The sequence below is a fragment of the Harpia harpyja genome, chromosome 9, assembly GCF_026419915.1.
Source record: "Harpia harpyja isolate bHarHar1 chromosome 9, bHarHar1 primary haplotype, whole genome shotgun sequence".
Taxonomy (NCBI): Eukaryota; Metazoa; Chordata; class Aves; order Accipitriformes; family Accipitridae; genus Harpia; species Harpia harpyja.
This window is the reverse complement of record NC_068948.1, coordinates 2985914-3012837: the sequence shown is the minus strand read 5'-3', so window position 1 is coordinate 3012837 and position 26924 is coordinate 2985914. Positions and strand designations below refer to the sequence as shown.

The 26924-nt window shown below is 58.1% G+C and overlaps 1 protein-coding gene across 8 annotated transcripts in view; it reads right to left on the bottom strand.

Moving 5' to 3' along the window:
- KIAA0513 (KIAA0513 ortholog) overlaps positions 1-22598 on the bottom strand; it is a 28148-nt gene extending 5550 nt beyond the window's left edge. For 2 of the 8 annotated variants that reach the window (XM_052797011.1, XM_052797017.1), the window contains exons 1-9: positions 13292-13458; positions 4931-5425; positions 3992-4091; positions 3474-3547; positions 3259-3329; positions 2520-2727; positions 2004-2044; positions 1349-1427; positions 913-990 (exon numbers count right to left, since the gene is read on the bottom strand). In XM_052797011.1, the coding sequence (XP_052652971.1) occupies positions 913-990; positions 1349-1427; positions 2004-2044; positions 2520-2727; positions 3259-3329; positions 3474-3547; positions 3992-4091; positions 4931-5268 (989 nt within the window). In that variant the 5' untranslated portion in view covers positions 5269-5425; positions 13292-13458. Of the gene's footprint in view, positions 1-912; positions 991-1344; positions 1428-2003; positions 2045-2519; positions 2728-3258; positions 3330-3473; positions 3548-3991; positions 4092-4930; positions 5426-6818; positions 6841-13291; positions 13459-13874; positions 13897-16589; positions 16777-22123; positions 22290-22497 lie in introns of those variants that run through there. The other 6 variants (XM_052797014.1, XM_052797013.1, XM_052797012.1 and 3 more) reach the window with 6 other exon arrangements.
- Positions 22599-26924: the final 4326 nt, after the last annotated feature.

Here is a 26924-nt window from a genome sequence, read left to right as displayed (position 1 = left end):
AGATTGATCGGTGTGCTGAGCCTGGCAGAGCATCCCATGGTGTGAGCCAGGGCTGCCGTGGCTTAGCTCAGGCTTTGGGGAGGATGCAGGAGGGCTGGCTGCTTCAAGAAGTGCCATCACTGCTCAGAAAAGGGGCTGTTCAAATGCTCCGAGGTCAACAACTCTCACCCCGAGAGCTCAAAGCCTCAAAGCACTGCACAGACACGCAGCAGGATGGTCCGGCTTCGGAGGGGTGAAACTGTGGTCAAGAGAGGAGGGAATTGCTCGAGCCCTCGTGGCAGCTCCATGGTGGAGCAAGAGATGGGCATGAGCCTGGCAAGCGTCTCGCCCACCCTTGCAACCCGTGGGGTCTCCATGCCCGGGCACCCAGATGCTCCCTGCACATAGCCACCCTCCGAAATAAGCAGCCCCTTCACTTTGCAGGGTTTATCCCAATCCTCCCAGCTCTCGAGGCTGACCATGCTGCTGTCTCCAGTTCTCATCTTTGCTGGCTGCCGGGGCTCGGTCCCCATGCTGCACTGGCAGCACTTCCACCGCTCTCCTGGGGACAGCCGGGACCCAGGACATCTCCCCGAAGGGCTGCACCAAGCATCTTTTCCCAGATCTGCTTGCAAACTAAGCACCAACAGCCTGAACCCTAGCTGGGTTTTCTGGGCGCACCTCCAGGGCTTTGTTCTTGCAAAAACAATGCAAAACGAGCAAGATAACCTTCCTGCTCCCAAATCCCTAAGAAGATGCTGATGTCACCTGCCCACCCCACAGCCCAGTGGCCCCAGCAGATTTGCAATCAGGGGCAGAAAGCAGAGCGTTTCCCCACGGTCGGTGATGCTTAGGACCGCCGGGAGCAGGAGGGAATGCTGGGGGGGCTGGAGGGGACACGGCATCTCCTTTTCCCATGGGGATGTGTCCTACCTGGTGGTGGGGGATCGCTTCCTTCGCTCACAGTGCACGGCGTCGAAGAAGGCGGCGTTCCAAAACCGCAGGTTGTGCCTGCAGGGAGGGAGGGAGATGTTGGGGACGACCACTTTCCACCTCCCCCAGCCTGTCCCCGAGTCCTCCCAGGACCGAGCTCACCCACTGCCCAGGGGCCAGGAGATGATTCAAGGGCGGGGGGGCTAAGCAAGTCTGGCAGATTTGATCCATTTTGGAACCAGCTCCTTCTGCGTCTGCAGACACACACTCTGCCTAGCACAAGGGATATGTAAAAGCCATGGCCACCTTTTTTAGGGGCGGCAGCAGCTTCAAAGCACTCGTGAACATCTGGGGAATGTGTGGGCAAGGAGGACAAATCCCCTCCCCAGGGAGGCCAACACCAAGCAGGAGCCAGCTCGCCCCAGGCAGACTTTACCAGATCGGCTGCTGCTTGAGGTGCATGTACAAGTAGATCTTCTCTCCTTTCTTCTCCTCCTCTGGGCTCTGCACAGAAACTGTGGGGACACACGGTTACATGCCAAGGTCTGGATGACTCCCATCTTCCCACCCATGCAGACTTTGTGCCCCCCTGCCAGTTTGGCATCCAAGCAGCCGTGACGGCAAGGTTTGCAAACCAAATACTCATCCCCAACCTCAGCAACATGAAGAGGAGCTTTGGCTGCCCTTTGTGGGCAAATATTAGCTCTGATCAAGGTATGGATGGCCCAGGAGGATACTCGAGGGGCTGGACCGCTGGTTTGGTAGCACACACAGCTACCGGGGGGTAGACTGGTGCAACACGAAAGCTCAGAGGCAGTGGATGCCCAAAGCTCTGCAACCTGTACCAGAGGACAAGATGCCACAAGATGTCCTTGTGGGACAAGAGCTGTGATTGCTCCAAAGCAAGGAGCTGTGAATGCTCCTTTGGAGCACTTCTCTAGGAGCTCAGAGGAGACAGCATCGGTCTTTCCTGCCCTTCTCCCCACCCCACAGGTCCAGCAATGCCGGTCATCTCGTACCGCTCCCAACCCTCGTTCCTTCCCTGGGGATGCCTTGACCATGCCTGCTTCAGCAATGCTGACTCCACTCACCCGTCTTCTTCAGCTTCTCCTTTGGTTTGTCCTCACCTTCGCTGTGGCACAGAAATCAGTGTCAGCTCCCAAACAGCCTGTCCCCCTGACAGCCCCTGCGGCAAAGCGCTGGCTCCCCTGGCGAGGGGAGCACCTTCATTTGAAAGACCCCCTGCTCCCGTGCCACTGTTCCCAGGGCCAGAAAGGTGGCTAAGAGACTGTGATGTCCGTCCCAGTCAGACCCAGTACAGAGATGATGCAGAAGACCACAAAGCAACAGCACCGTCTCCTTGAACCACGTATCTCCATGCCCAAGGGAGACAGGACTCCCAGACCATGAGATGCCAATGACCAAAGTATGAAGCATGGGACTAGAAGCCATCTTCCCATGATAACCCCTTGGCTCGATAACCTTGATAATCTTGGCCATGATAACCCCTGGCTCACGGTGGCCCTACACCCAGGAGGTTTCTGGCTTGGTCACGTTACAGGTGCCTGCCTCAGCCCACCCTGGCCACCCAACAGAGTTGTACCCACTCGCTCTTTTTGGTGGTGGGACCCTTCAGTTTGGTCTCCAGGCCCCCGAAGAAGCCCTTGACGTTCTCCGTCTTGGCCGACGTGTTTTTCAGCAGCCGCTCCGCAATGTCCTTCTTCTCTGCCAGCCAGCTGTTCGCCGACTTAAGGTATGAGTCGATGCTGCCCATGGGCTTCTCCTTGGCCTCCAAGGGCAACGCGTGGGTCTTGCCTGCAGGCAACATGTCAGGAGCTCGGTTGGCCCCATGGTCCTGGGTGCTGCCAGCTCCTGGGGGACCTGCTCCCAGCTACAGGATACACCACGGAGACCAGGAGCCAGATGGAAATGGCCCAGACCCCATCCCATCCCAGTTCCTGTAGGTCTTTATCCTCGTCCCCATTTTGGATAGAAAATCCAGCCCCTCAGGGAGGAGTGACCACCACTCCTTATTGCACCAAGCAATAAGCCACGGTGCTTCTGGGCTGGGGCATTCACATCACATCCCCAGGGTCAGGGAACATCTGGGGATTGCCACATACAAGCATCCCTGGCTAGAAGCAATGACAAACCAGCATCAGCATGAGCTACCACCCCAGCGAGGGTCTCTGGCAGGTTTGCACAGCTTCTCGGTCACGGAGACTCTTCTCTGTTCGGTATCGGAGTCAGCCAGAGCAAACCAAGCTTGGGTACCCCTCCATCACCCTTCCCATGAACCACTGGTCTCCAGCCCAAGCAAAGCCCAAGGGTGCAGGCACCTCTTACCGATGTAGTAGTAGGTGAAACACATGGTCATGAGGTTCTTGGCAGGGCTGAAGTCATCCATCTGGTGACACCTGACACGGAGGGAGGATTCGGTGAAGACACCCAGCGACGGCAACCCAAGCAGCCTCGTGGTTGCTGCCCCTCCTCGAGCCGTGGCTCCGATCTCAGGGGCTTTCGGTGCTTGCAACGAAGCCCTAACCACCCCCCCGACTTACTCAAACAGCACGAGGGCAAACGACTGCATCAGGCGGTAGAAGGTCTGCTCCGAGACGCACTTGGAGTTGCAGCGCTGCAGGTACAAAGCCCAGGGTTCAGCACAGCTCTGCAGGGCAGCTGCCTGCCGCAAGCAGCAAGGGCAACCTCAGCCCACCCCCCCGGACACCCCCCTTTGCTGCAGGGAGGTGGGAAGAGAGCACAGGCGGTCGGGCTTCCCTCTCGGAGACAGCCGTTTGCCTCTCTGAATTGTTTTTCTAGGGAATAGGACATTTCTAAGTACTGATGGGATTTCATTTTAAATAAAACAGATGACTTCTCTCCCACATTGCAACAAGCATGTATTTAACTGCCTTGAGATGCATTTATTCACTTCTGCATCTCCCTGTACTGAAGTTCCTCCTTTTCCCTGAATTCCTGCCCTCCAAAAATATTGCTCTGGGGTATTGCTAAATTCCCCTGGCCTGATCCTCCTGCCCTGGTACAGGATCGCCGCTCCTTCGCCCAGCTTTCTCCTTACCTGGGCGCTCACGTATCTCGCGAACCACTCCCTGCCCTTCCCGTTCTCGCTGCTGCAGAGCTCACCAAACCTGGCCTTCTCTTCTTGGTCCAAATCCTCTCTGAAATGGGGAAAAAGAAAAAAACACCATTAAAGCTGAAGATGTGGCCGGCATCCCCCATCCAGCCAGCATGGCTCAGCTCCCCCACGTCATCCCTCTCGGCAGCAGCATCCCAGTGCTGCGATGCCGGGAGGAAAGCAGAGGAAGAGGGGAAGGGGAGCATCCATTTTGTCATCCCTCAGCTTACGCTGCTTTTTTGTTCCTCCCTGGCAGGGGGGAAACCAAAGGCAGAGGGAGAAGGGAAGAGCCAAGGACAGCCTGAGCAGAAACTGAGCTCCAGAGACAGGCACTCTGCCCCAGAGCAAAAACCAACCCCTGTTGCTGCTCATCACGCTCGGTTTGCTCAATCCTGCTTGACACGGCGAGCCGCAGCATTACGGACACCACAGCGATGGGAGCTGGGATGGATGCAGGGCTGGGGGGGAAGGCGGGGGGGACAGCCAGGGGCTGCCGCAGGGCCCTGGGGCACATGCGAGCTGCTGGCATTTGCACGAGCATCAGCAGAGATGCCCAGTGGGGGAGAGGAGCTGGAGACCCCCGGCACGGCAAGACCCCCGGCATGGTGAGCCCCTGGTATGGGAAAAGGGAGAAAGAAGAGGGGAGGGAAGCTAAGGGTGGAAGATGAGCCAGGACATGCCCAAGAGAGGGGTGCAAGTCACAGCCCGCATCCCCCCCTTAGCTCCGATGCCGCGTTATGGCCGGGAGCAACAAGCTGCGTTAGCCAAGCGCGGGCAAGGACACGAACCGATGCTCCCGGAGTGGGAAAGCAGCTAGATCCCATCCCGAGGGATATCCCCCGGCGGCAGGCTCGGCAGCGCTCGCCGGCCCCGCTCGCTCACCCCCCGGTGAAGATCTTCTCCACGTAGTGCCGCATGAATTCCCGGCGCTCGGCCGTCGCCTCGTCCCGGGCCGACTCGGTGCTCTGGCTGGAGGAGAAGGACTCGTTGGAGGAGGAGCGGCGGCAGCCGCTCCAGCGCCCGGGAGAGTCGCCCATGTCATTCTCGCTGTCCGCCGACTCGGTGGCATCGCTCTCCTCCCCGGCCACGTCCCCCGCATCCCCCAGGTGCCCGTTGCCGCTGGGGGCAGCGGGAGGAGAGGGCTCCGGGGGGACGCAGGTGGGCGTTTCGGCATCGAAGTCGATGAGGTTCCCTACGGGCACATCCAGGGGGGCCTCCATGGCTCTCCCGGGGGACGTGGCGGTGTTGGGGGGAGTCGCTCCTCGTCCTTTCACCCCTCACTGGGGCGTTGTGGCCATCGCCGGCGGGATCCCTGGGAGGACGGGCTGGCTAAGGCAGGCAGACCCTTCTGTGGGGGGACGGGTTACCGCAGGACATCTGAAAGACAGGGGGAGGACAAGAGTGAGGACAGAGCCCCGGGGAACTGTCACCATGGATCTTGGGCAAGGAGAACACAGACCACCACCTACGATGTCCCCTGGATGCCCATCAGCAGCAGGGATGGACAGGACAGGGACACAGCGAGCAGACAGAGCTGGCTGCTCTCCATCGGCCATGGGAATAAGCAAACCCACGCAGTGCTTGTGTGCTTTCTGCACCGTTCAAGTGGGTTTTTCATCCTTTAGCCCAGAAAAGAGATAATTTGAGCCCAAGCTCCATATGCCACATTTGGGATGTGACATCTCGCAGCCTGACGGGCAAAACTGGGCCGGCGTGAGCCAGCAGCTGGCAAACACCCTGGTGATTTTCCAAGAGGAGAAGCATCCTCCTCTTCCCTTCTCTCCTGTCTGCTCACGGGTCTGCCTGACCTCGTTTGGAAACGGGACCATCTCTGGGGTGGAGCATCCCAGTGTTAAACATGCACGGACTTAAACCGGGAATGGAAAGGGGGGTGCTGAACGCAACAGAGACTGTAATGGGATGTGGACCTAGGGCTCTGGATTGCAATTAGATGCATTCGTTTTGGTGTCCAACCCAGATTGCAGAGGGACAAAGAAGGGGCTGTCCTGAAGCTGCCTCTTCGTCAGAGGGTCACTCATGTCCTCAGCGAGCGTGTTTCTGCCTCGGGAGGTGGCAAGCGATGCCTTCTGAGAAGCGAGCCCGGGACGAGCGGCCCCGCTGCAGCGGCCGGGCACGGGGCCAGGACAGGGCAAGGCAGGACGGCACAGGAGCAGGGACAGCAGCACAGGTAAAGCAGTGACAACCCCAGGGCAGCGTGACAGCAGCACTGCCACAGCCCCGCTGCCTTCGAGGGAACTGATCCCAGGACGCAGGCAACTACCCCCAGAGCAAAAAAAAAAAACCCCCAGGTTTCTTTCGGCTCAAAGAGTAGCCTACCCCAAAGGACCAATGTCCAGGTCATCAGACAAAAAGGAGTTCAGAAGGAAACCAAATCTAAAGTGTTTCACCAAACAGAGCACTGTCCCAGCTCAGGGGCTGGGAAAATAACCCATCAGCTACAGGAGAAGCAACTCTCCCAGCAGTGCCCTCCTCCTTTGGGTCAGCTGGGTGCCGGGACCCCCCAGGACAGAGAGGGAAGGACAACGCCGCACCCTCCCTGAGCATCAGACAGCTCGTCCCCCTGGAAAAGCCCCTGTCACCCACGTCCCCGCGGCCAAGACACAGCAAAGAACCAAAAGGAAAGTCGCCTGGGCTTGCAGAAACTCATGCACCCAAACACCGAGCAGTATCTTTCCCCCTCTCTGCTAGCACCTCGCTCTCCCACCCTCCCTCACGCCGAACCCCCACTGTTCCCCCCCCCAGCACGCACCTAAACCCGGGTCCCGGGAGAGCCGTGAGGACGCTGCCGCAGTCAGCGAGCCGCCGAGAACATCGGCTGTTGGAGGAGCAGCCGAGAGGCTGCGGCACAGGAGGGACTGGCGGAGTGCCCGTGGGGAGCCAGCCAGCTTCAGCCCTGGCTCTACACCCCCCCTCCGGCAGCGTGACCCCCTCCAACCAGCCCTTCCAGCTGCAGGGATCACGCTGAGCTTCATCCATCCGCCCACCGGCCCCTTCCCGCTCCCAAGGCAGCTGCAAAATCCCTTTTTGGAGCGGGGAACTCCTCCGTCAGCCCTTCCAGCGCCCTGCAGGTTTGGGGTCAGAGCTGCCTCCTCACAACGCTGCCAGCGCGAGCTCGTTTCTGACCATCCCAGGCTGTAATTTAAGGGGAGGCGGGTGAGGATGCACGCGATGGACCTTCATGCAGCCATGCTTTGCAGCATGTGCCTCCCTCCCTAAGTTGCTTTTCCCCCGTCCACGTTCGGGGAGCGTGCCTGGAAGCAGAAGGCGGCAAGATCTGCAGACCGAGCTGTCAGAGCTTTTTGAGAATATTTTCTCAGTTCAGCACTTAATGGAAGGAAATTGGTGGGGACAACAAAGCCACCTGCCCAGATAACAGGCACCGCATAGATGTGACACGGAACAAAGTCCCGTCCAAAAGACTTTGTGCAGGTACCCTGTGAGCTGGGCACTCCTTGGCATGTGACGGTCCCATGCCCCCTTTCGTGTGCAGCCTCTAAAGAAATTGCAGAAATTCCACTACCAGTTGGGCATCCTTATAAGTATCCACCCCAATCAGATTGCTCCCACTGCGTGACTTGGGAAGATGATAGCATTTCTCCACTGGTTCTTTGCAAACGCAGCGGGGGGCACAGCCCGTCCCAGAGCCGCTGATCGACCCTCTCCCGTGCCCAGCCTGCCCTTGGGCTGCCACCCATCCTGCTCACGGCCGAGTGGAGAGCTTTGCAGAAGCTGCTCCAAGCAACACACCGCTCAGGAGCAAGACACAGCCAAGATTAAGGAGTTCCAGCTCTAGAAAACAAATATAAATGAAGATGCATTGCTCAGACATCAGCTCTGACTCTGGGCAGGCCTGTCCTGCCCCAGAAACCCAGTGCCAGCACATCAGCGGCACATGGAAGAGACAGCCACCTCCAGGAGAACATATTTCTCCAGACATCACCAGAACGAACACGGGACTCTACTGGGGTGATGGTGGCCCCTGGCTCTGCTTCAGGCCATGCCAATGCCCAGGAGGGACACAGAGGCATCCCCGAGCTCTCTGCCAGATGTGCGCAGCAGGCAGATGGCATCGCTGCCCGACCAGCCTCTGCCCCCTCCAAGCAGCAGGTCAGGGACTGCTCGGCACACAGCAGTTTGCAGGAGCTCGCACACAGCTCTCGGCACACTCCACTGCCCAAGCAACTGCTCTAAAACACATTGACCCGTGTTTTCCCAGCACCCCTCATGCCCTTCTCCATGCATACGCATCCCACGACCTTCTGGGAGAGAGGACTTGAGGTGCAGGCTGAGCAAGACCCCAGGACTCACAGCGGCTATAAGCAGCGTTGCAAAAGCTCAGCAGAAACTTGGCCAGGGCTGCAGGCAGCATTACTAAGTACATTCTGCTCGCAGAGGGCCAGAAAGAGTTTAACCACTCCCTGACCAGCTCACGATAAAGTCCTGCCCTTGAACAAAGGCCACAAAAGGTGTTTCAAGGTGCTGGCAGCTGCTGTGGGTGCCCAGGCTTCCCAGGCATCTCCACAGCCTCCGAGCTTGTTGGGTTCTCAGCACAGAGCCCAGAAGAGCTTCAAAAACAGAACAAGCCTCAAACTCAGCCCCGTACCCACTCCACAACCCGGTTGTTGCTCCAGCGGAACAAATCCAGGAAAGGAATAGCCAAAATACAAACCAAGAGCCCCAGCTCCCGCAGCCTGAGCACTCAGCTCCATCTGCACGTGGAGATCAGCTCGGCTGCACGTCCCACCACTGCCCAGGCAGAGCCTGGGGGATCCCGCTCCCGGTTTGCCACTGCTGGGTCGAGTTTGAGAGCTATCAAGGGCCCTGGAATAAAAAGGGGCTTTTGGGCTGCTCGGGAGCCTTACTACAACGTCACGAGTTTCAGCATCATCATGAGCTTCAGCATCTTTGGGGTTCTGCAGTTCCTGGGCTGACTTTAACCACAAAGCTCAACCAGACAGGCGAGGTAGCGCGTAGCTGACTACAGGCTTTCTTGCAAGCAAACATCTTCTAGCACATCTGTATTCCCCATGGGCATCTGGCGTACAAGAAATCCATGTCTTCCTGCTGGAGACACAAGCCTGGGAACAGCATCAATGAAGAAAGAGCTGGCTGGAGCCAAGCATGGAAATGCCACAGGAAACCCACGGTGCCCTGAAACTTTGGAAAAAGCCTGTTTTTTACTGAAAAGAAATGCTGGGGTAGATCTGAATGACGCACCTATAGCTGCACATAAATGTGCAAGCAGCTTTCACCCACGATCTGCCTTTGAATTCAGCATTTCTGGCCCATCACAACCAGAGAACTGCCCAGTTTTGCTGCTTCCTCCACCTGCATCAACCTCTGCAACATCTCAGCTCTCTAAGAAGGGAGCAAAACCTGCCGACCCCCCCAGCACGTGGGTGCTGTGAGAACCACGGGTGGTGCGGGACCCGCCGTGCCCGGGTACCCAGGGGTAACGCTGCTGCCAGCACTGGGAGAGGAACAAAACCAAGTTGGTTTGTGCAGCTCCAAGCCCTGGGGCTACTGGTGGGTCGGTGCCCTGAGGAGTTCGGCAGGGAGGGACGGGAGATGTCGCGTGGCTCTGCCCTGAGACAGGCATGTGCAAGCCCAGAAGGGACCCATGGGGTGTTTAAACCCAATGCCGGGAGAGGAAGGGAGGAACAAGGAGCTGGGATGGAAAGCAATGGAGCTGGGGATGAGGGCAGACCTTTTTTCTGCCCTATTTCAGGGGAAGGTCACAGCTTTGCCATCCTCCAGCCACCCTGGTCCCAGGACATCCTTTCCAGGGGACAGTACCACCCAGTCTAGGTTTGCAGTTGAATTTCTTCTTCTCCTCGCAAAGCCTGGGGAAATGACAGACAGGGGCAAAATAAAAATCACCCCCAAAGCCTCACCGAGTGATGCTGAACTGGCACCCACAGGACCGAGACCGCAGAACAGCGATGATAAAGGACACGACACAGCCTGGCTTTGAGCACAGCCTTCGGGGACTCCCCGTGCTCACGTGCTGCTGCCAGCACTGGTGCAAGCGACGCACCGAGGGCGTGATGCTCTTCCCAGGGCGAACACCTTTGCTCTACCCCAGGGACTGTTATTACCCTGCAAGAGGAATGGCCTGGCCAAGGTGACATGGTAAACCCAAAAATCCCCCTCCCACCAGCACCACAGACCCCATCGTCCCACCCGAACCCAGCGGCCGCCCGGACCCCCGCAGCAGCAGCTCCCTCACCGTGCCAGCAGCGTGTGTCCCCATGCCACTCTTGGTACATCCTGCCACAAGCCTGCGTTTTCCAGGGATTTCAGGATGAGATGCTCTCTCCCAGCATCCCTAAACCCTGCATGGAGTTTCCACCTGGGGCTTTTTACAGGAGTGCTGGGTGCTGAGGTCGGGTACGCTTGCAGGACCGCAGCAATTCATGCCTGGGAAGCAGGATCCAATCCCAGTTTGCTGCGATGGAAATCCCAGTGGGGAGCAGGATTCGGCCAGCCTGTGATGCAGCTCTCCTCACTCCCCGAGCTGCGGGGTTCGGCCCCTGGTGAGCCCCTGCCCACCCCGTCCCCAGAGCTGGGTGACAAACTCAGCTAATCCTCGTTATCAGCTCAGGCTGTGGGTGGCATCCTGCATAATGACAGCGCTCGAACCCACACTCGTATCTGCGTCCTACATGGAGATGGTGCTCCAGCCTGGAGCTGTCAGGGGTGATTAAAAACTGTGATTAAAACAAAGAAACCTCTGGCTGTCTTCTCATAGCTATGAGAGTACCTCCCTCCAGTCCCTTTGCTCCCTGGGTGCTGGGATGGCACCCAGACATGTAGTACAAGGGCTCTGAAAGCCCCTGGGGACATTCAGTCCATTTGCATCCCCCACTAGAGATGCTGCTCTAGGGAAGACGAAAAGCCACAATTAAATATTCTCGCAGGACTCAGCTTGGCAGCCCAGAGGGGACGGCTCTGCTCCTTTGGCTGCCACGTACCGACACAGCCAAGAGCTCCGCCAAGATCTCCAGCAGTGCACCCATACCATACCGAGGGCTGCGTTCGTCCCCGCTGCTGTGCGGAGCCGAAGGAGCCGTGCAAGCGGCGAGAGAGATGTTCCCGCAGAGCATGGGCAGCATCTCGCCCTGGCCACGGCAGGGCTTGGTCTTGTCCTGCTGCAGAGGTGATCTAAACATGTCCCACGACTCCATTTCCCAGCCGTGTCAGGGGACATGTCCTTCCCAACCTGCGGGAAGGGGGGACGGCACTTTTCCGCTCTGCAGCCCACTACGGAGATCCACGTTCGTCTCGGCCACCCACAACACACCCACGAGCGCATCCAGATCCCCGCAAGCCCCCAGGTTCGCATCGCCCACCATGGAACTGGACCGCAGGGTCCCACACGGGCACGTCGCTTGCACCGCGGCCGCTGCGGCGGCTCTGGGTACCGGCATTCCCCGGGGAGACCGTGCAGCCACCCACCTTCGTTGCACCCACGGGTCCGTCCTGGCAAAGATCTTCTGCACCCATGAGAAGCGGCCCGGCGGGCGCTGAGCCAGCCCGGCAGGGCTCTGCAAAGGCACCGTGGGCAAAGCTTTGTTTCTGCCAAGGAAAACTCCCTGTGCAAGGGAACGGCCTGTTTCCTCGCAGGGAACTGGTCAGTCTTGTTCCCCGTGTCTCTCCCGCAGTGAGAACACCCCGGCAGAAAGGTCACAGCTAGGGGACACAGACCCAGAGTGCTGGATCCCTGAAACCACCCTAAATCCGGAGGTACCGCACCTACCCCTCCTCCCAGAGCACCCCACCAATGTTTCAACGCACGAACCTCTTTGCCTAACCAAGCCCTGGGACTTAGGGAAGGTGAAATTCCCCCACACTGAGTTTGCCCGTCCCCGCTGCAGATCTGCTCTGCTCCCTGCACCGGCAGCGAGGACACGCTCCCCGTTTTACCAGGGCTTAAGCTGCGTCCTTGCCAAGGCACAGCCGTGCTCCCCTGACTGCAGACACTGCCCAGCCACTTCCCAGGCAGAGAAGTTACAGCCTCTGCAACTTCATAAAAATAATTCCCCGAATACCAGGGAGGCTGTGAGCCGAGACCCGTGCTCAGCTGTGCTCGCGCAGGCAGAGCAGAGACCGCGCGCACTCGGTGCATGCCAGAATCGGCACCCAGCGCTGCTCCAAGACGGGGAGAGCCGGAGAGCGGGGTGAGAGCCTGCGGCCAGGGTCCCATCCCCTGATGCAGGATTTTTGGCAGGTGATGTGAACACCGTTTGGTCCCCTGGGTCTCCTCCCCTGGCTGTGGCTCTTCTCCTGGTGCCAGCATCACCCTGCGGGGCTCTGCTGCCTGCCGGCTTGGGCAGCTGCGGGCAGGACCCTTCCCCTTTCCAAAGCCAGCATTAACCTACACGGGTCACTTTACAAAGCCAGCTTGCTCAGCCTTAAAACCGGAGCCATTTCAAGACAATCTGAAGCCCAGCAAGCTCCCAACTTGCCCCCGCTTTGCAAAGAGCCCTTTCTTCCCGCTGCCATCAGACACCAGATGGCAGCTCCCCGTTTGCCTGGACTTTAGAAGAGAATTAAATGTCTCTTGAATAGACCTGTGCTGCGTAAGACTGGCTTTTGTGCCGAGCAGCGGCTTCTGCTTTAATGCTCGCCAGCAGCCCAGCTTTCACCCCCCCTCCGCCACGCACACACATCCCCAGGGAGCCCCAAAATGGAGCTATTTATTCTGCAATTCCCATTTTCACCCCGCAAAATTTCACCTAGGGATCGCAGGGACCAGGCTGTATTTTGGAAATGAGCTTCCCCGAAAGGCACGGGAGGGTTTCCCCTGCCCCGAACGTGCTCAGCCCCCCCACTCCCACGGGAGATGCTGCCTCCAGCCTCCGCTGCTGGGTCCGTGGTTAAAGATGCAGCCGGCACAGCAGTGCGGCCAAAGCCTTTTGCTGATGGAGCCCGGGGACCCGTTGGGGCACCCGAGGACCCTCCATCCTACCCGGGGAGGATGACTGCATCCCACCGATGGGTTGAGTTGAAAAAGAGGAACGGCGATGCCTCGGCGGCTGGGCCATGAGAAACCTGGTTATCACCTCCCAGCACGAGATGGGGAAAGAAGACGGATTAAACCTCGGCGGGGGGGGACACCCTGCTGCCACGCCGAGGCCTGTCCTCACGCGGGGTCACAACGGAGCTGGTGTGTCCCCCCCCCCCTCGATCGCTGCCATCCCTCCCTCCCCTGGCTTTTACCTGCACCCAGGAGCCTCGGCGCACCTTCGCTCGCCGGCGGGTCAGCGGCATTCGGCGAGGCTGGGTCCAGCGTGGCCGGCACGCCGGGGAGCAGCCGACGCGGGGACGATGCGATCCCTCCCTCCGGAGCTCAGGCGCATCGTATGTCTGCGTGTGCGTGTGTCCCCCCCCCGGGTGCCCACGCAGGCACACACGGCTGCGCGCAGAGCCCGGCTGGCTGCGGCGCCGGCTCGGAAGAAGGAGAAGGAAAAAAAAAAAAAAAAAAAAACTCCATTGTGTAATTTCGCCCACGGTTTTCACGGCCGAGCGCGGACGTGTCCCGAGAGCGGTGCCGGCCCTTTTCCTACGGCACGGGGCGAGCGTGCAGCCCCTGCGAGAGCACTTGCTTTGTGGCGGGATTCCCACGCCGATCTCATCACACACCCCCCCTCCCCAAAACAGCCTGTCCAAGCCCCCGCGCACGCAGATATCCGAAATATTAAGCAAAATTAGCTGGGGTCCCCATCAAAGTGGGACCTTTCCATCACCTTTAGCTGGTTTTTAAGCCTCCCCATCACTCAGACCCCTGAGGATTGTGAGTTACCTGCTCTGCTCCTCCCCAGATGAGCCACTCCAGGGAAAAAAAGTACCAATTGAGATCAGAGGGAGAAAAACCCCAGCGGGGAGGAGAAACCGGGTGAGAGCAGCCGGTGCAGCGTGCGGTGGGATGAGGGCAGCACTTGGGGGAATTATTGCTCGCTCGGAGGGCAGCGTCGGTGGAGTCTGGCTTCTCCCCTGGCACCGCTGGAGAAAAAGCTCCGGGGGTTTTGTGGCAAGAGATAGGAGAGTGGGAAATAGTGAGACCCATGGGAGGGATGTCCCAGAGGGGGTGTTACATACCTTGGTGGCAATTTTGGGGTGCTCACAATGACGGGGAGTCTCTGATACAAAGAGAAGCAAATGACCACGTAGAGGAGGCCACTAACCCCTCCACCTCTGCCCTTGTCAGCCTGTCTGCCAGGGCATCTCAGTCCTGACACTTGGCTAGCCACTGCCCACATTAACCCAACGGGCTCTCTGAAGTGGGGTGCTTTGGGGGAGCAGCAGCCCCCCCAGCTCCGCAGCACTGCCCAGGCAGTGGCACGTACCCCGTGACAGCGAGGGAAGGCTAGAAACCCCCCGTGTCAGCATGGTATCCCCGGTCCTGCTTATCCTCCCTGCTCCAGCATCACCCCAACCCGGAGCAGAGCCCCTTTTCATACTCCTGTATCAGAGCATCCCCCCACGGGTGATCGCTGACCCAGCACGCCCCGGAGGACCAGCAGCAATAGCCAGCCCTGCTCTGCTACCCACAGGGAGCAAAAAACCAGGCCTGGCTGTAACAACAGCATCTTCCCCCTCAGGAGATGCCGTAGGAGGGTGACCCATGAGCAGCAAATTGTAGGAACCCAGGGAAATATTGCTGGGACCGGTGCTGAGGGGACTGCAGCATCCCCGGCAGAGCCTGGCCAAATCCAGATGCTGCCGCACAAGGGCACCCTTGGAAAAGAGTCAAAAGCGAGAGAGATGGGTGAGTCACTCCTGCCAGGGAGCATCCTCATCGGGAGAGCTCAGATGGTGCCAATTAGCACGAAACTGCTCAACGCCCCGTCCGTCCCCGCACGGAGGGGATGCTGCCTGCTCCCAGCACCCATCAGCGGCAGCCCACGGAGGAAGCAATGCGTTTGTGACACAAAGTTTGAGTTCAGCAGAAATCCAAGAGCATTACTAATTGACTGTCTGCTGAGGGCGATTATTATAATTAAGTCAGACTTCAGAAATTGCAAGTGACATGTAAAAACACATCCCAGATCCTCAGTTTTTATGTAACATGATGGTGAGGATTTTACTGCCTTCCCCTTGCCGGCTCTTGCCGGTTGGGTTTTCACGTGGACGCCCGATCTTTAAAGCACGACTTACAGGTCGTGTTTTTTATCTGTTGCTTCTGCTGTTGACCTGGGGTTTGCACCGGAGCGCGGGAGATGGAAACCCCAGCGATGTGCTGGCACGCACGCTCCTGGCGCCGAACCAAACCCAGCCTCCGGCACCGGGATGGGACACGGGCAGTTTGTGCCTGCTCCACCTGCTTTGGTAATTCACAGCCCTCCCCAGGAATGATTCACCTCAACGAGGAAAGGAGAGGCCCCGGGCTGCCGGGAGAGCATCTGCCCCGTGACTCTGCCGTGGCACATCGCCTCAGCTGGAAGCGGCCAAGGACCGGGGCAGCCCGTCTCCACCAAGGTTCACGTTGGGTTATTAACCCACCTGCACCCGTATGAGATGTTCGAGACTTTCTAAGCAGCTTGTGGAAACCTCTTCATGGTGGTACCCCCCCAAAAACACCCTCCTGGGAGAGTGACCCCTCTCCCCAGCTCCATCCCCATCCGAGAACCATCTCCCGGTGCCCCCCACGCTTGCAGCCGCATCCATCCTCCAGCACCCACCTCCCTCCTCGCTGCGTTTGCAGGGAGCCCGTGGGCACCCACAGACCCGCCGAGGCCCCAGCTGCAGCTCTGCCCCCCGGATCGACGTGGATATTCATCGCTCCGTTCCCCTTTTTGCAGACAAAGGCTCCGGGGGTGGCTGTGTCTGTCGCACACGATAAGTGGCCTATTTTCCTTCCCCGATCACAACACAGCACGACTCCAGCGGCAGGCGGGCACCGCGAGACAGCCAAGCTCATATTTGCCGGGGCCGGTTCTCCGGCACCAGGAGGGAGGCAGAGAGGAGGAATCGGTGCTGAGCAGAGGGTGACATCCCCAACTACTCGGCAGCTACAAGGGGAAGCACCTCTTTTGTGGAAGTTGCTAAATTATTGGGCAATTTTTTGCTTCGTGCCCTTGAGCAAAAAGCAGCCCGGGAGAGCGGGGCTGGGCACAAGGCACACGGACGGCACCGACAGCTCCAGAAAGGAGCCAGGCTTCCAAAGACAGAAGGATGTGATGCAAAATCCCGCTGTAAGGAATTGGGGGCAGAGCAAGAGCAGGGAGAAATGAGATAAAAGCTCTGATAAAAGCCCCAAAGCCCAGGTCCTGCACGCGAACACCACGGGGCCAGGCTGAGCCCGTGGTGTGAGTTGAGCCCCATAAAACAGAGGCAGCTCCTCTGCTGCGGCTGGACGTGCCCACGAGGACACCCAGAGCACAGCAAAAGCACGTGGAGTGGGACCGGGGCAACAAGACACGTCAACAGCACAGAGTCACTCTCATAACGAGAAATTAATTTGCATTAAAAAGACCCGTGACAGCATGAAACCGTCCGAGCCCCGAAGGATACTCACCCTCCACGATCTCACGGGCTGAGGGGTTTGATTCAGGCTCACAAGACAAGGAAGATGTCGGGTTCCTGGTGCTTATCTAGCCGTGTCCTCCCATGCCCTCTCACAGCCCAGACCACCCTCCCGTGGCCACCCCTCACCGTCTCCCCTGTGCCCAGCCCAGGAGCTCCCAGCTGCTCGCCCAACACCCCAACGTGAGCACACAACGCAACAGCGTGTTGCGACACCACATATGGTTGTGACACGGCTGCTAAAAACCTAAATAAGCCGCTCTTCCAGACTGGCCCTCTGCAAATCCTTCCTAATCCAATCTGATTTATGGCATTAAGTTGGACCCTCCCGTACTGAACGCCCCTATTTGCACAACGGTTGGGAAAATCCTCTCGTTTCCTTATTCCTGGTTGAATCTCTGATGCAGAGGTCACCGGAGCTTCCTTCTCCTCACTTACGAAAGCATCTAAGGACAGGGATCCGCCTGCACGCCCAGCTTCGCACCCCGCTGGCACATCCCACGCGTGGCACAGCACCGGTCCAGGCGTGGGAAACCATCTGCCCTGTAACCGAGCCGAACGCAGCCAGGCACTGCCGAGCAGCTTCTCCGTTGCCGGGTGTTTACGTGGTTTAAAACACAGGGTTTTCTCCACCTTAGCCAGACACGGCGGAAGAGCTGGAGGGGACGAGCCCTGCGCTGACCTCCAGCTTGCCCCAGTAAATCACAGCTGGGATCCAGGTTACGAAACGAACCCGAAAACACAGCGATTTGGTGAATTATTCACGCAGAGCGGAAGATGCCAGAGCACAGGCTCCCCACCGCGGCTCGGTTCGGGTGATGCTCTGCCTTCCCTGCGGCCACCCCACGGCTGGATCTCAGGTCAGGGGGACACGACCGCACCGCCAGCTGCCACTTACCTCTCCGCTGAGCAAACTGGAGCTTGCCATGGGCTGTCAAAGACACGCTCCTCCTCGATGCTAACTTCTTCAGGGAGGAAAAAGCCTCTCCGTGTCTCCCCGGGGTCCTCTCGGTGAGCAAACATCTGCCACAGCACGTGCGTTAGAAGAGCTCAGCGAGGGAGAGAGGCGTCAGCAAGTTAGGACGAAGGTGTTATAATTACCCTCAGCCTCTCTGTAATCTGCGGAGCGCCAAAAAGTTATGCCACGGAAAAGGAAAGCAGCCGAACCTATTTATAATGCCTTCCCGGGGAGACGCAGATGGCCAGGCTGACACGAGCTCGAGCAACAGGCGCGGGGCTCCTCTCCCTGTGCTTTCCCTGCAAATACGCCCGAATCGTGTTTGGCTCCATCAAACGCTTAATACAGAAATAGCTGGGGTCTGCGCGGGCGTTGCGTACACACCATTGCTGGCTACATGGCGAGACGGCCCCGGGGAAGAGCTCCTGCTGCACCTGCAATTTAAATAATTCCCCCAAGCGCTGCTCTTCGTCTTCTCCCTTCCCAGTAAACCAGCCGGCAGCAGCACGGCAAACCACCCGGGGAGCACCGGCAGCGGCAGAGCTGGGAGAAATGAAGGTGGGTTTGATCCTTCCCACCCATGCGAGGCAGCCGGGATGGGCGAGGAGCAAACGCGGGACTGCTGGGAGTGCAAAGGTTGCATCGGTGAGCGAGAGCTCAGCTTTCTGCTGTCACGGTGTCACGGGGCTGGGGCGGCAGCGGGGACCTCGCCAGCATCGTGGCATGGCTCCCAAAGCAGCAGAAGGGGCCTCGGCATGGCACGATACGCCTCTGCTTGTCCAAACCGCCGGGTTTCCAAGAAAAAGGTGGTGTGGGCAGCCCGGCCTCGCAGCTTGACACTGGGCAAAACCTCCACCAGCATCCCCAAAACATGCTGCTTGCTGACACCTGCAGCGCTTGCCCAGCACAGCTCTCATATTTTATGTCCCTTCTCCCTTTTCTGTCTCGGTTGCTAGAAAGGGTGACAAGCCACAGTTAAGTATCACCTCTAACCACGCCGTCTTACCCAGGCAGACCGCGGTCCTCCATCGCCGCCCCACGCACGGGAGAGAGGAGCCCCTGGCAGCCCCGCGGTCCCCGTTCGGACATGAGCAGCTCAGGAGAATTGCAGTGGATGCTCGGGAGATGCTGGCGGCCACAGCACCAAAGGGAAGGTCACCGGTAAGATGGTGCAGGTGACTCAAGCCCAGCAATGCGGATGCTAAAGGCATGACACGCTGGCGGAGGACCAAATGCCATTTTTCTGCTTTTATTTCCAAATCCTGACGAAGACGTGGATTCCTGAGCAGGCCACCTCACCCAGCCTCTCCCAAGCACCCCACTTAGGTGTAATCTCCCTGCAGACCTCCCAGTCATCCTTCCCAAGGGTCGACCGATTTAATTTTAACGTTGCTAGTGTCCTCTGCAATCCTCACCAGGCACCCCAGAGCGTCAGGCATCACCATCGACCTTCCCAATCAGCAGCACACGGTGCCCAGCAGCAAGCGGGCAGGAACAGGGAGGACGAAAGACCCGATGCATTTCCAGATAGGAAATCACTCCATCCCCAGGGAACCCTGTCCCTAATTGTTTCGCATTAAGAGCTTCCAAATTCACCAGCACAATAACCAAGAAAAGAAGAAAAGCAATTATGTGAACTCCAGGAGCCATGAAAGGCAGCTTCGCCTCGCGGTCCTGCAGCCCTCCAAGATGCAGCGTGCTCCTTCCGATGGGATGGGATAAGATGCCAGCCAGCCGGTGCCAGTCACCCCCAGGTGACTATTTCTTAACATGTACCAAATCTACACAAACCAAACTCATTCTGCACGCACCCACCAAAGCTTCTTCCCCAGCGAAACCCGTCACGCTTTCTTGAAGCGCTTTGTGCAATATAATTTCCTTTCCAGTTACAACAGCCAGCAGTGACTCTCGGCTCTCTGTTTGTGTAAAGCTCTATCACATGCCGGATAACAGCCCAACAAGGAATTTATAAATATAGTCTTTTGAGGCAGTAATTGTCACTCCAGCCATCTGTTAAAATGGAGAGCTAGGCAGCGGCGCAGCAGAGGTAAAAATACAGGGGAAAGCGTCGCAGCGGTGCCGTGGATGAGCCTCTGAGGGGGAGGAGGGGAGATGCCGTGATTTGGGATCTCACGGGAGCTGCACTTTGATCATTGGCCATTGATCCTAGGGCTTATCCTGCTCACCGTCCGAAAAAATGCCCGATTTCCAAACTACATCAAATTTGCCAACTTTTGCCATTCCACACCACCTTTTTGCCATGTGGGGTGCAGGCCAGCACCCAATATTTTCTCCCAGCAGATACTCCAGCGGCTTTGCCAGGCAGGATCAGCCGTGCCGCAGGTGGATGCCCACCCTCCGGGAGCCCCGAGGGTCTGCTCCGGCCCCAGCACGCTCCCCGGGGAGCCCCACAACACCAATTTGCTTTTTACCTTCAACCCGTGGGCGCCGGCTCCCCTTCCAGCGGGCGAGAAGTATCTGGCAGAAGGCAATGCCCTGCGAGCCCCAGCGAGCTTGGTCCCGGGGCGGACACAGCCTGATGTTACAGGGACAATTTTGCAAGCGTTTACCGGTGCACGATGATTAATTAAAGCTACGACTGTCAAAAGAAAAGATAAACAAGGCGAGCTGGTGACGCACCCGGTGCTTTTCCCCCTCCCCGGGTGCCGCCCCGCTGCGGACGTGCCTCGAGAGCCGCGATGGGAGCTGCCGGAGGGGCTGCGTGCCGAAATGCGGCCCCGGGGCAGGACTGGAAAGACCTGTTGCTGCTCACATTGCCGGAGCCGTGAGGGCACAGGGCCAGGAGGAGAGGCGCGGCGGAGGCCAACGAAGCCGGCGTCACCGCCTCCCGTGCCATCGCCGAAACCCCTGCGCTTGGCAAAGGGTCGGGGCGACGTTAGCAGCTGGCGGCGGAGGCGGCTGGATGCATCCCGCAGCCTGGAGCGTGAGCCCAAACCCCTGCAGCCCCCTGCGAGGCTGCACCCACGAAAGGAATACACCCGTTTCATTCTGCCCTTGCGTAAGGCTGCGTCTGCAGGTCCCTGACCCATGGCCAGGACCCCCAAGTGCTCAAGGAATAACGTCCCATCCTGAATCCGGAATTGGGATGCCCCGAGGCAGCTGGTCCTGTGCCCCGGTCCCCATCTGCCACTGCTCTGCCTGCGGCACAAAGCGCCTGCAAACCAGTTCAGCCAGGGGAAAAAAAAAAAAAAAAAAAAAAAAAGGCAGCTTTATTTCTCCCTGACATTTAATAACCTTTATTGTCCTCCGAGCGGCAGTTTCCCATCCCAAGATCCAGCAGCACGGCTGATCTTCCTCCAGGCTGGAAACACTTTAAAGCCCAGCAGCCGCCCCGTCTCCCCACCCTCCACCAACAGCGAGAAACCCCGAAAGGTTCAAAAGGCACAAAACAGAAGGAAACACCGCAGGAAGCAGCAGCCCTGGATGCCGGGGCCAGGCTGGCTCCTCCGGAGCTCGCTGCAAACCCCGCATCCCTGCTGCCTCCCGCGGCTCCCGGCTTCGCCCCACAGCATTTCCCGGGCTGCTCCGGTTATTTTTCAGCAAGGAGCTCGTACGAAAGGTGCCGGGGCCGCAGCAAAGCATCCGACCCATTGGATGTGGTAGTTACTAGGCAAGAGGGGAGAGCCACTGACAAGTCGCAGGAGGCAAAAGGAGAAATTAATGGTGCTGCAATTCCCACTGCCTCCGTCATTAGGAAAAGAAAATGCATTCGAGCATCCTCACTCGAATGCACAATGTAATTTGTTTCAAGTTTAATATCATCCTCCTTCCCAGAGATGGGCTGAAGCTGGGAAAAGTCTCTGGTTTTATCGGCCGTGCTTCAGGGCAGATGCAAGGCAAAGGAGGGGATTTGCAGACACTTGTACAAAGGGGGAAAAAATCATCTAAACCTGCACGGTGTTGGTGCTGTAAGGGGCAATCAGCCACTAAACTGTTACAGACATTATCACCCGCAGCTGCTTGCTAATAAAATAGCTAATTAGCTCAACATTTAACTTAAGTCTTTTTCTCCTACCCACCAAACTCTGCACGGCTAAGACTGCCTGGCATCACCACGCTCCCGCACGAGCCAGTGGCATCACCTCCCCTGACAGCACGAGTTTTGGGGTAGGACGGGAGAGGGACGGGGGAAATCCCACTTTTATCTGGGATTTAGTCCTCTCCTCGAGCCCTTTGCACAAGGAGGTTGGATTTTCCCCAGCCCGGCTCGTGGTGTTTCCTCCTCGGGGCCTCTTGTTTGCGCAGGCGGCCGCAAACGTTTCCTCCTCCCGGTGCCTCAAAACGGCTGCGCTCACCCCTCGACGTGGCTCCGGCGGGAGCAGCCCGGCCGGGCATCGGCACCCACGACTCCCCAAACCCACCAACGCCACTTATTAAGGCATCACATCTGCCTAGCTCATCCCTCACAAAAGCTACAGAGCTCCCCTGCACCTTCTGCTGCCGGTTTTTAATGCAAGAGCACGGCTGGGCCGTCAGCCGTGTCACGCTATGTAATTCAAGTCAGGTCTCCAGGTGCTGCCGGAATAGAGAAATAATAAAATACAGACCTGGTGGTCCCACGGCAGCAAAATCGCTGGGCTTTTTCTCCAGGGCTGGAACAAGGAAGAGATAAAACACGCTTGCTCCAGAGCACAGGCAAACAACTGCTTATCACCACGTTAGCAGCCTCAAGGCTACTGCACGGCTTCAGGAAAAGTATTATTCCTCTCCGCTCACAGTAAAGTTGCTATTTTTGGCCCCTCCGTCACACCGAGCCGCTGCCTTCACCCGCACTGGGCTGGGAAACCAGCCAGCCCCGCAGCCCCAAGGGATCCCTGCAAAGCCCGTTTCCTCGGCGGCTGCCAAATTCACCAGCAAACGGCTAAACTTTCGGTAAAATGGAGATATTTTTTGTTAAAGCTGCAGATTCCTTGCCGTTCACCTTGGTTTGATTTTTTGGGGGGTTGGGTTTTTTTTTATCCCTTGAAATGGCTTCTTTCCTGGGACATCTTCCCAGCGGAGACCCAACAGCTCAACCTGCAGCAGGCCCTGGGTGGCACTGCCACCGACAGCCCAGATTTGCAGAGGGAGTTAAATCAGGGTGGCTGAAATGCATCTGCCTGCAGATGCCGAAGGGCATGGGCCGGGGGGGGGGCACGCTGCGAGCCTGGGCTTGCTGCAGCAGGGAGGCTGCTGTGCCCTCGGCGTGCTGCTGGGGAGGCTGTCCTGGGTGATCAGGCACCAGTTTGGGGATGTTTTGATGCTGGGGAGGGTCCAGCCAGAGCTACCAGAGGGTTTGGGGCTGGCATCGGCGTCCCAGGGGATGCTCGCCTGGCTGGGGGGGAAGATACCCAAAGGGCAGCTGCAAAAGTGCAGAGCCAGACTTTGTGCTGGACTTTGCAATGACACTTGGGGGGGGTTCGGGGTGGAAAACGGTGGATTCTCTGTCCTTGGGAGGCCAGAAAAAGCTGCAGCTGCTCTGACCCGGTGCTGGCAACAGCCCTGCATGGTGGGCAAGAGACCGCCAGGTCCTTCTGCCAACACATCTGTGACACCCTCCTCTCTGCACCACGTTTTCCTTGGCCAGAGAGAACAGATACATTCACTTTATCTCTCCGCTGGTTCCACTTTCCAGATCCCATCAGCTAGCCTTGGTTGCAGAGCTGCCACCAACCCACTGCAATGCCCAAATCCAAACACTAAATACATTGAAAAAGAACATTTTTGATAATTGCGTTCTGTGGAACCGCGGGATCTGTAATTGAGGGTGAAATTACGTCCAGGGTGCATTTCAGTACTGAAAATAGCATGATAAATTAGCTCAGCTTTTTCCTGGTTGACTCAGCTAATCCTTCAGACACCGACAGACAGATTTGATTGTATCGTCTCTCCTTGGGCTCAGTAAATACCAAGGCCAAGTCGTGGCAGCTGCAGAAGATATATACAGAGCTGCTGCCTGCAATATATAATCTGCCCTTATTTCTGAATGCACCACGGCTCGGCAGCGGAGCTGAACAGAGGTCGCTCACACTCCTGTTTTGATTTATGAATATGGATTTTGTTGGTTAAGCCATTAGGAGCGGTGATGAAGCAATTCAGCGTACATCCTGAACTGCAGCTTGCCTCATTTGAAGCCCGCTCCGCAGAACATTCTCCGTGTCTTCCTCCTGCAACACCGTTCATGCAGGGAAGATTATATTAAGGCTTTGTCTGTAATGCTGTAATTCCACCTTGCCTCCCTGAGCCCCTCTCATATGTGAAACAACCCAGCCGCAGGCAAGGAAACGGTTGCAAAAGGAGATTGCAGAGGACTTGCGCCCATGCCCAGCGGGAGAAGCTGATATCCCGCCCAAGGGGCTTAAAAAAAAAGCATTAAATCTGCTGAGACACCAACGGGGACCCTGCTCTGGCTGTTTGCGGTGCTGCCCCAACGCCTCCATCCACCCCAGGGGATTCGGGGATGCCCTCGGCTGGGGTAGCTGGGGTGAGGGTGACCCATCGCACCCTGCCCCTGGGAGCAGCACTTACAGCCCCCCCCCAGAGCAAAGCTTTCGAGAGGAGAGTTACCATCACGGGCCATGGCTCGCTGAGCGGCCGAGCATCGCTCCCGGGTGAAGCCCAAACCGGTTAAATCCCTCTTCCAAGGTCGTATTCCCCGTTCCCAGGTCAGCACGTCCCAGCCCCGTTCCACGGGGCTTTGTACCGGCGCAGGGTAAGAAACAGGCTGTGCCCGGGAGGCCTGGCTGTGCAATTAGAGAAAACAAAGAGGGAGAGGGGGAATTGTACACGCAGCGTGGCAAGGGCTGGGGTATGGCCTCTGCCGCCTGGCTCCCAGCTGGCCGCCGGCTCTAAGCCGTATTTTTCCCCATCGCTGCCATATCTGCTTGTTTTGGAGAAGAGAAAGTTCCCCCCCCAGCTGGTGATTGCCTCCAGCTGCCCTCGTGTCAGGCACCGCGCGGTAGAGGGCCAATTTGGCACCTTCTCCCTAATGAACCAGCGCGAGCCAAGATGTGGTTGTAGATGAAACAAATGCGTTATCCACGCACAGCCTTTGGGAAGGGTCCCAGCAAGGGCGGGTTTCCCCTTTACAGCAAGCAAGATGCTCAGAAAGGAGCACAAATAATATCCGAGATCTCTCCCTTCCAGAGTGGCAGAAAATTAAATTTCCACATTATTTATTCGGGCAACTCACAGAACTCCTAAATGGAGCGGATCAGACGCAGCCATTCAGTGCATCACTAGCCAGCCATCCCCTCCTCATTTGTTTTTAATTAGCAGCAACGTGCAGGGGGCTGAGCCAGGCAGCGCTAGCACTGCTGATACACTGATGGATAACGGAGCTCGCCTCCTCCAGCCGGGATTACGGGCCATCAAGCAGTTGGCTGCAAATCACCCCCCTAATATGCTGGGAGCAAGGGTGGGATAAATGCACTGGAGCAGGTAACAAGGTCACTGCCAAAAGGACACTTGCTCTGTGCGTCAGGTATTATGGTAACGAGGATTGAGGGACACGGGGTCAAATGAGGGTCTGTGGGTGACTGCACACACCAGGGTGAGCTGCAAGATCTGCCCCAGCCCGTGACTAATTTGGGTTCCCCGAGGTGAGGCGAGGGATGAGAAGGTGAGAAAAAGCCCCGGGGAGAAGCCAGCCACAGAGAAAAACACTTCGAAGAGAGGTAAGACACGAAGGCTGAAAGGGAGAGAGGGAGGGGAGTGAGTTTACACATAAATTTAAAGCGGTTGCATCCTCCCTGGCTCAGGGGAGGCACAAAATGTTCCCAGTGGCTAAGGTGGGTTTGGGCTGTCCCCCCAGGTGCCCGAGTGACAAACTGAGATAGCTGATGGGAACCGGTTTGCATGGGACCGGGAGGAGAAGGGTAGGTGGTGTGACAGCGTGTCGGTGGGTGAGCGGGAAAGATGCTCTAGCTTCCACTTCTCCCAGCGTGACCCCAGAGCAGCCCACGAGCCCCCACGGGAGACGCAGCCCCAGCAGGAATAAGCATTGTCCCTCCAGCCTGGACCTGCACCAGGGGGAGAGATGCCAGGGCCACCAACAGCCGGGACTGACGGACAGCGAGACGGAGCACACGGTGACGGAGCGGGAAGCAGGGAAGGAAGCGCCTGAGGTTGGCTAAAGAGTCGCTTATTGAATAATTCAGATTAATTCAGAATAATTCAGGCCGCAGACTCCCATCACCCTCCCTGCCCTTCGCACCAGTGGTTCGTTATACCTCATGCCGTCTTCCCGGAGAGGTCAGCGCTTCCTTACCCGCCTCGGCCCTTCCCGCTCGTTTTCGGTGGGAGAAAGCACCGTCCCCGCATCTCCCTGGGCTAAGCATCCTCCAGGTGTGGCTGCTGGCAAACCCACACCCCGGGGTCCCCGGGTCCCCCTGCCAGCCCCCCCCCCCCCCCACGCACTACCAAAAAGGAGGGTGCACAAGGCTGCGTGTCCTGGGGAGGGGGGTGTCCCTGCCTCCCGGCGGTGCCCAGGTCCCGTGGGGTGCCCTGGGACACCCCAGGAGTCCCGAAGGTGCCCGGTCCCAAGAGCGTCAGGGTGCCGGGGGTACAATGTCCCACGAGCGTCCGTGTCCGCAGGGAGGGAGGGGCGGGCCCACGAGTGTCCCTGTCCAGTCTTTTGGCGCCCCCTGGCGGGCGCGACGCGCCACAGCACCGCCCCGCAGCGACCCCGCCCGGCCCCCCGGGGTGGTGGTGGGGGACCCTGGACCTGGAGAGGGTAAATCCCAAAGCCGGGGGTTTAAAAGGGACGTTGTGACATTAAATCCCGGGTGCCAAAGGCACGGCCCCACCACGCGCCGGGGAGCCAGGAACAGAGACCCTCACGCAGATTAAATTAATTACCGCAAGAATGCGTCAGCGGGGACGGCAGCGTGCAAGCAAAAGGCTGACATCTCCCGAGGAACCACAGAAAGACCTCATGTGTCTTTAATTAGCCATATAGAGCTTGCCGCTAATTAACCTTTTGCACTGGGAAGAGGAGGAAGAAACAAAGCACTGCTGGGAAGCAGGGTGAGCAAAGCACACACCAAATTGCTCATCCTCCCAGAATTCTGCGCTGGGGAGGGATGCAAAGAGGAGAGCGCAGACCCAGGCTTGGACCGTTGAACATTCCCCCATTTAGGTGCCTCCAAAGGCTTGGAAACTGGGAAACACCAGCCCTGGGACCAAGGTGGGTAAGGTTCTTCCCTCTTCCCCCAGTCCCTGGACTCAACGCAGGGACTCCCAGCCTCTAACACAGCCCCTCGGAGGGATTGTGTGGGTCTGTCCCCCTCCAACCCCTCCTGCACCTGGAGGGAAGGCAGATGATGCTCCCCGCTCACAGGAAAGGGCTCAGGGTAAAATAGATGGCTG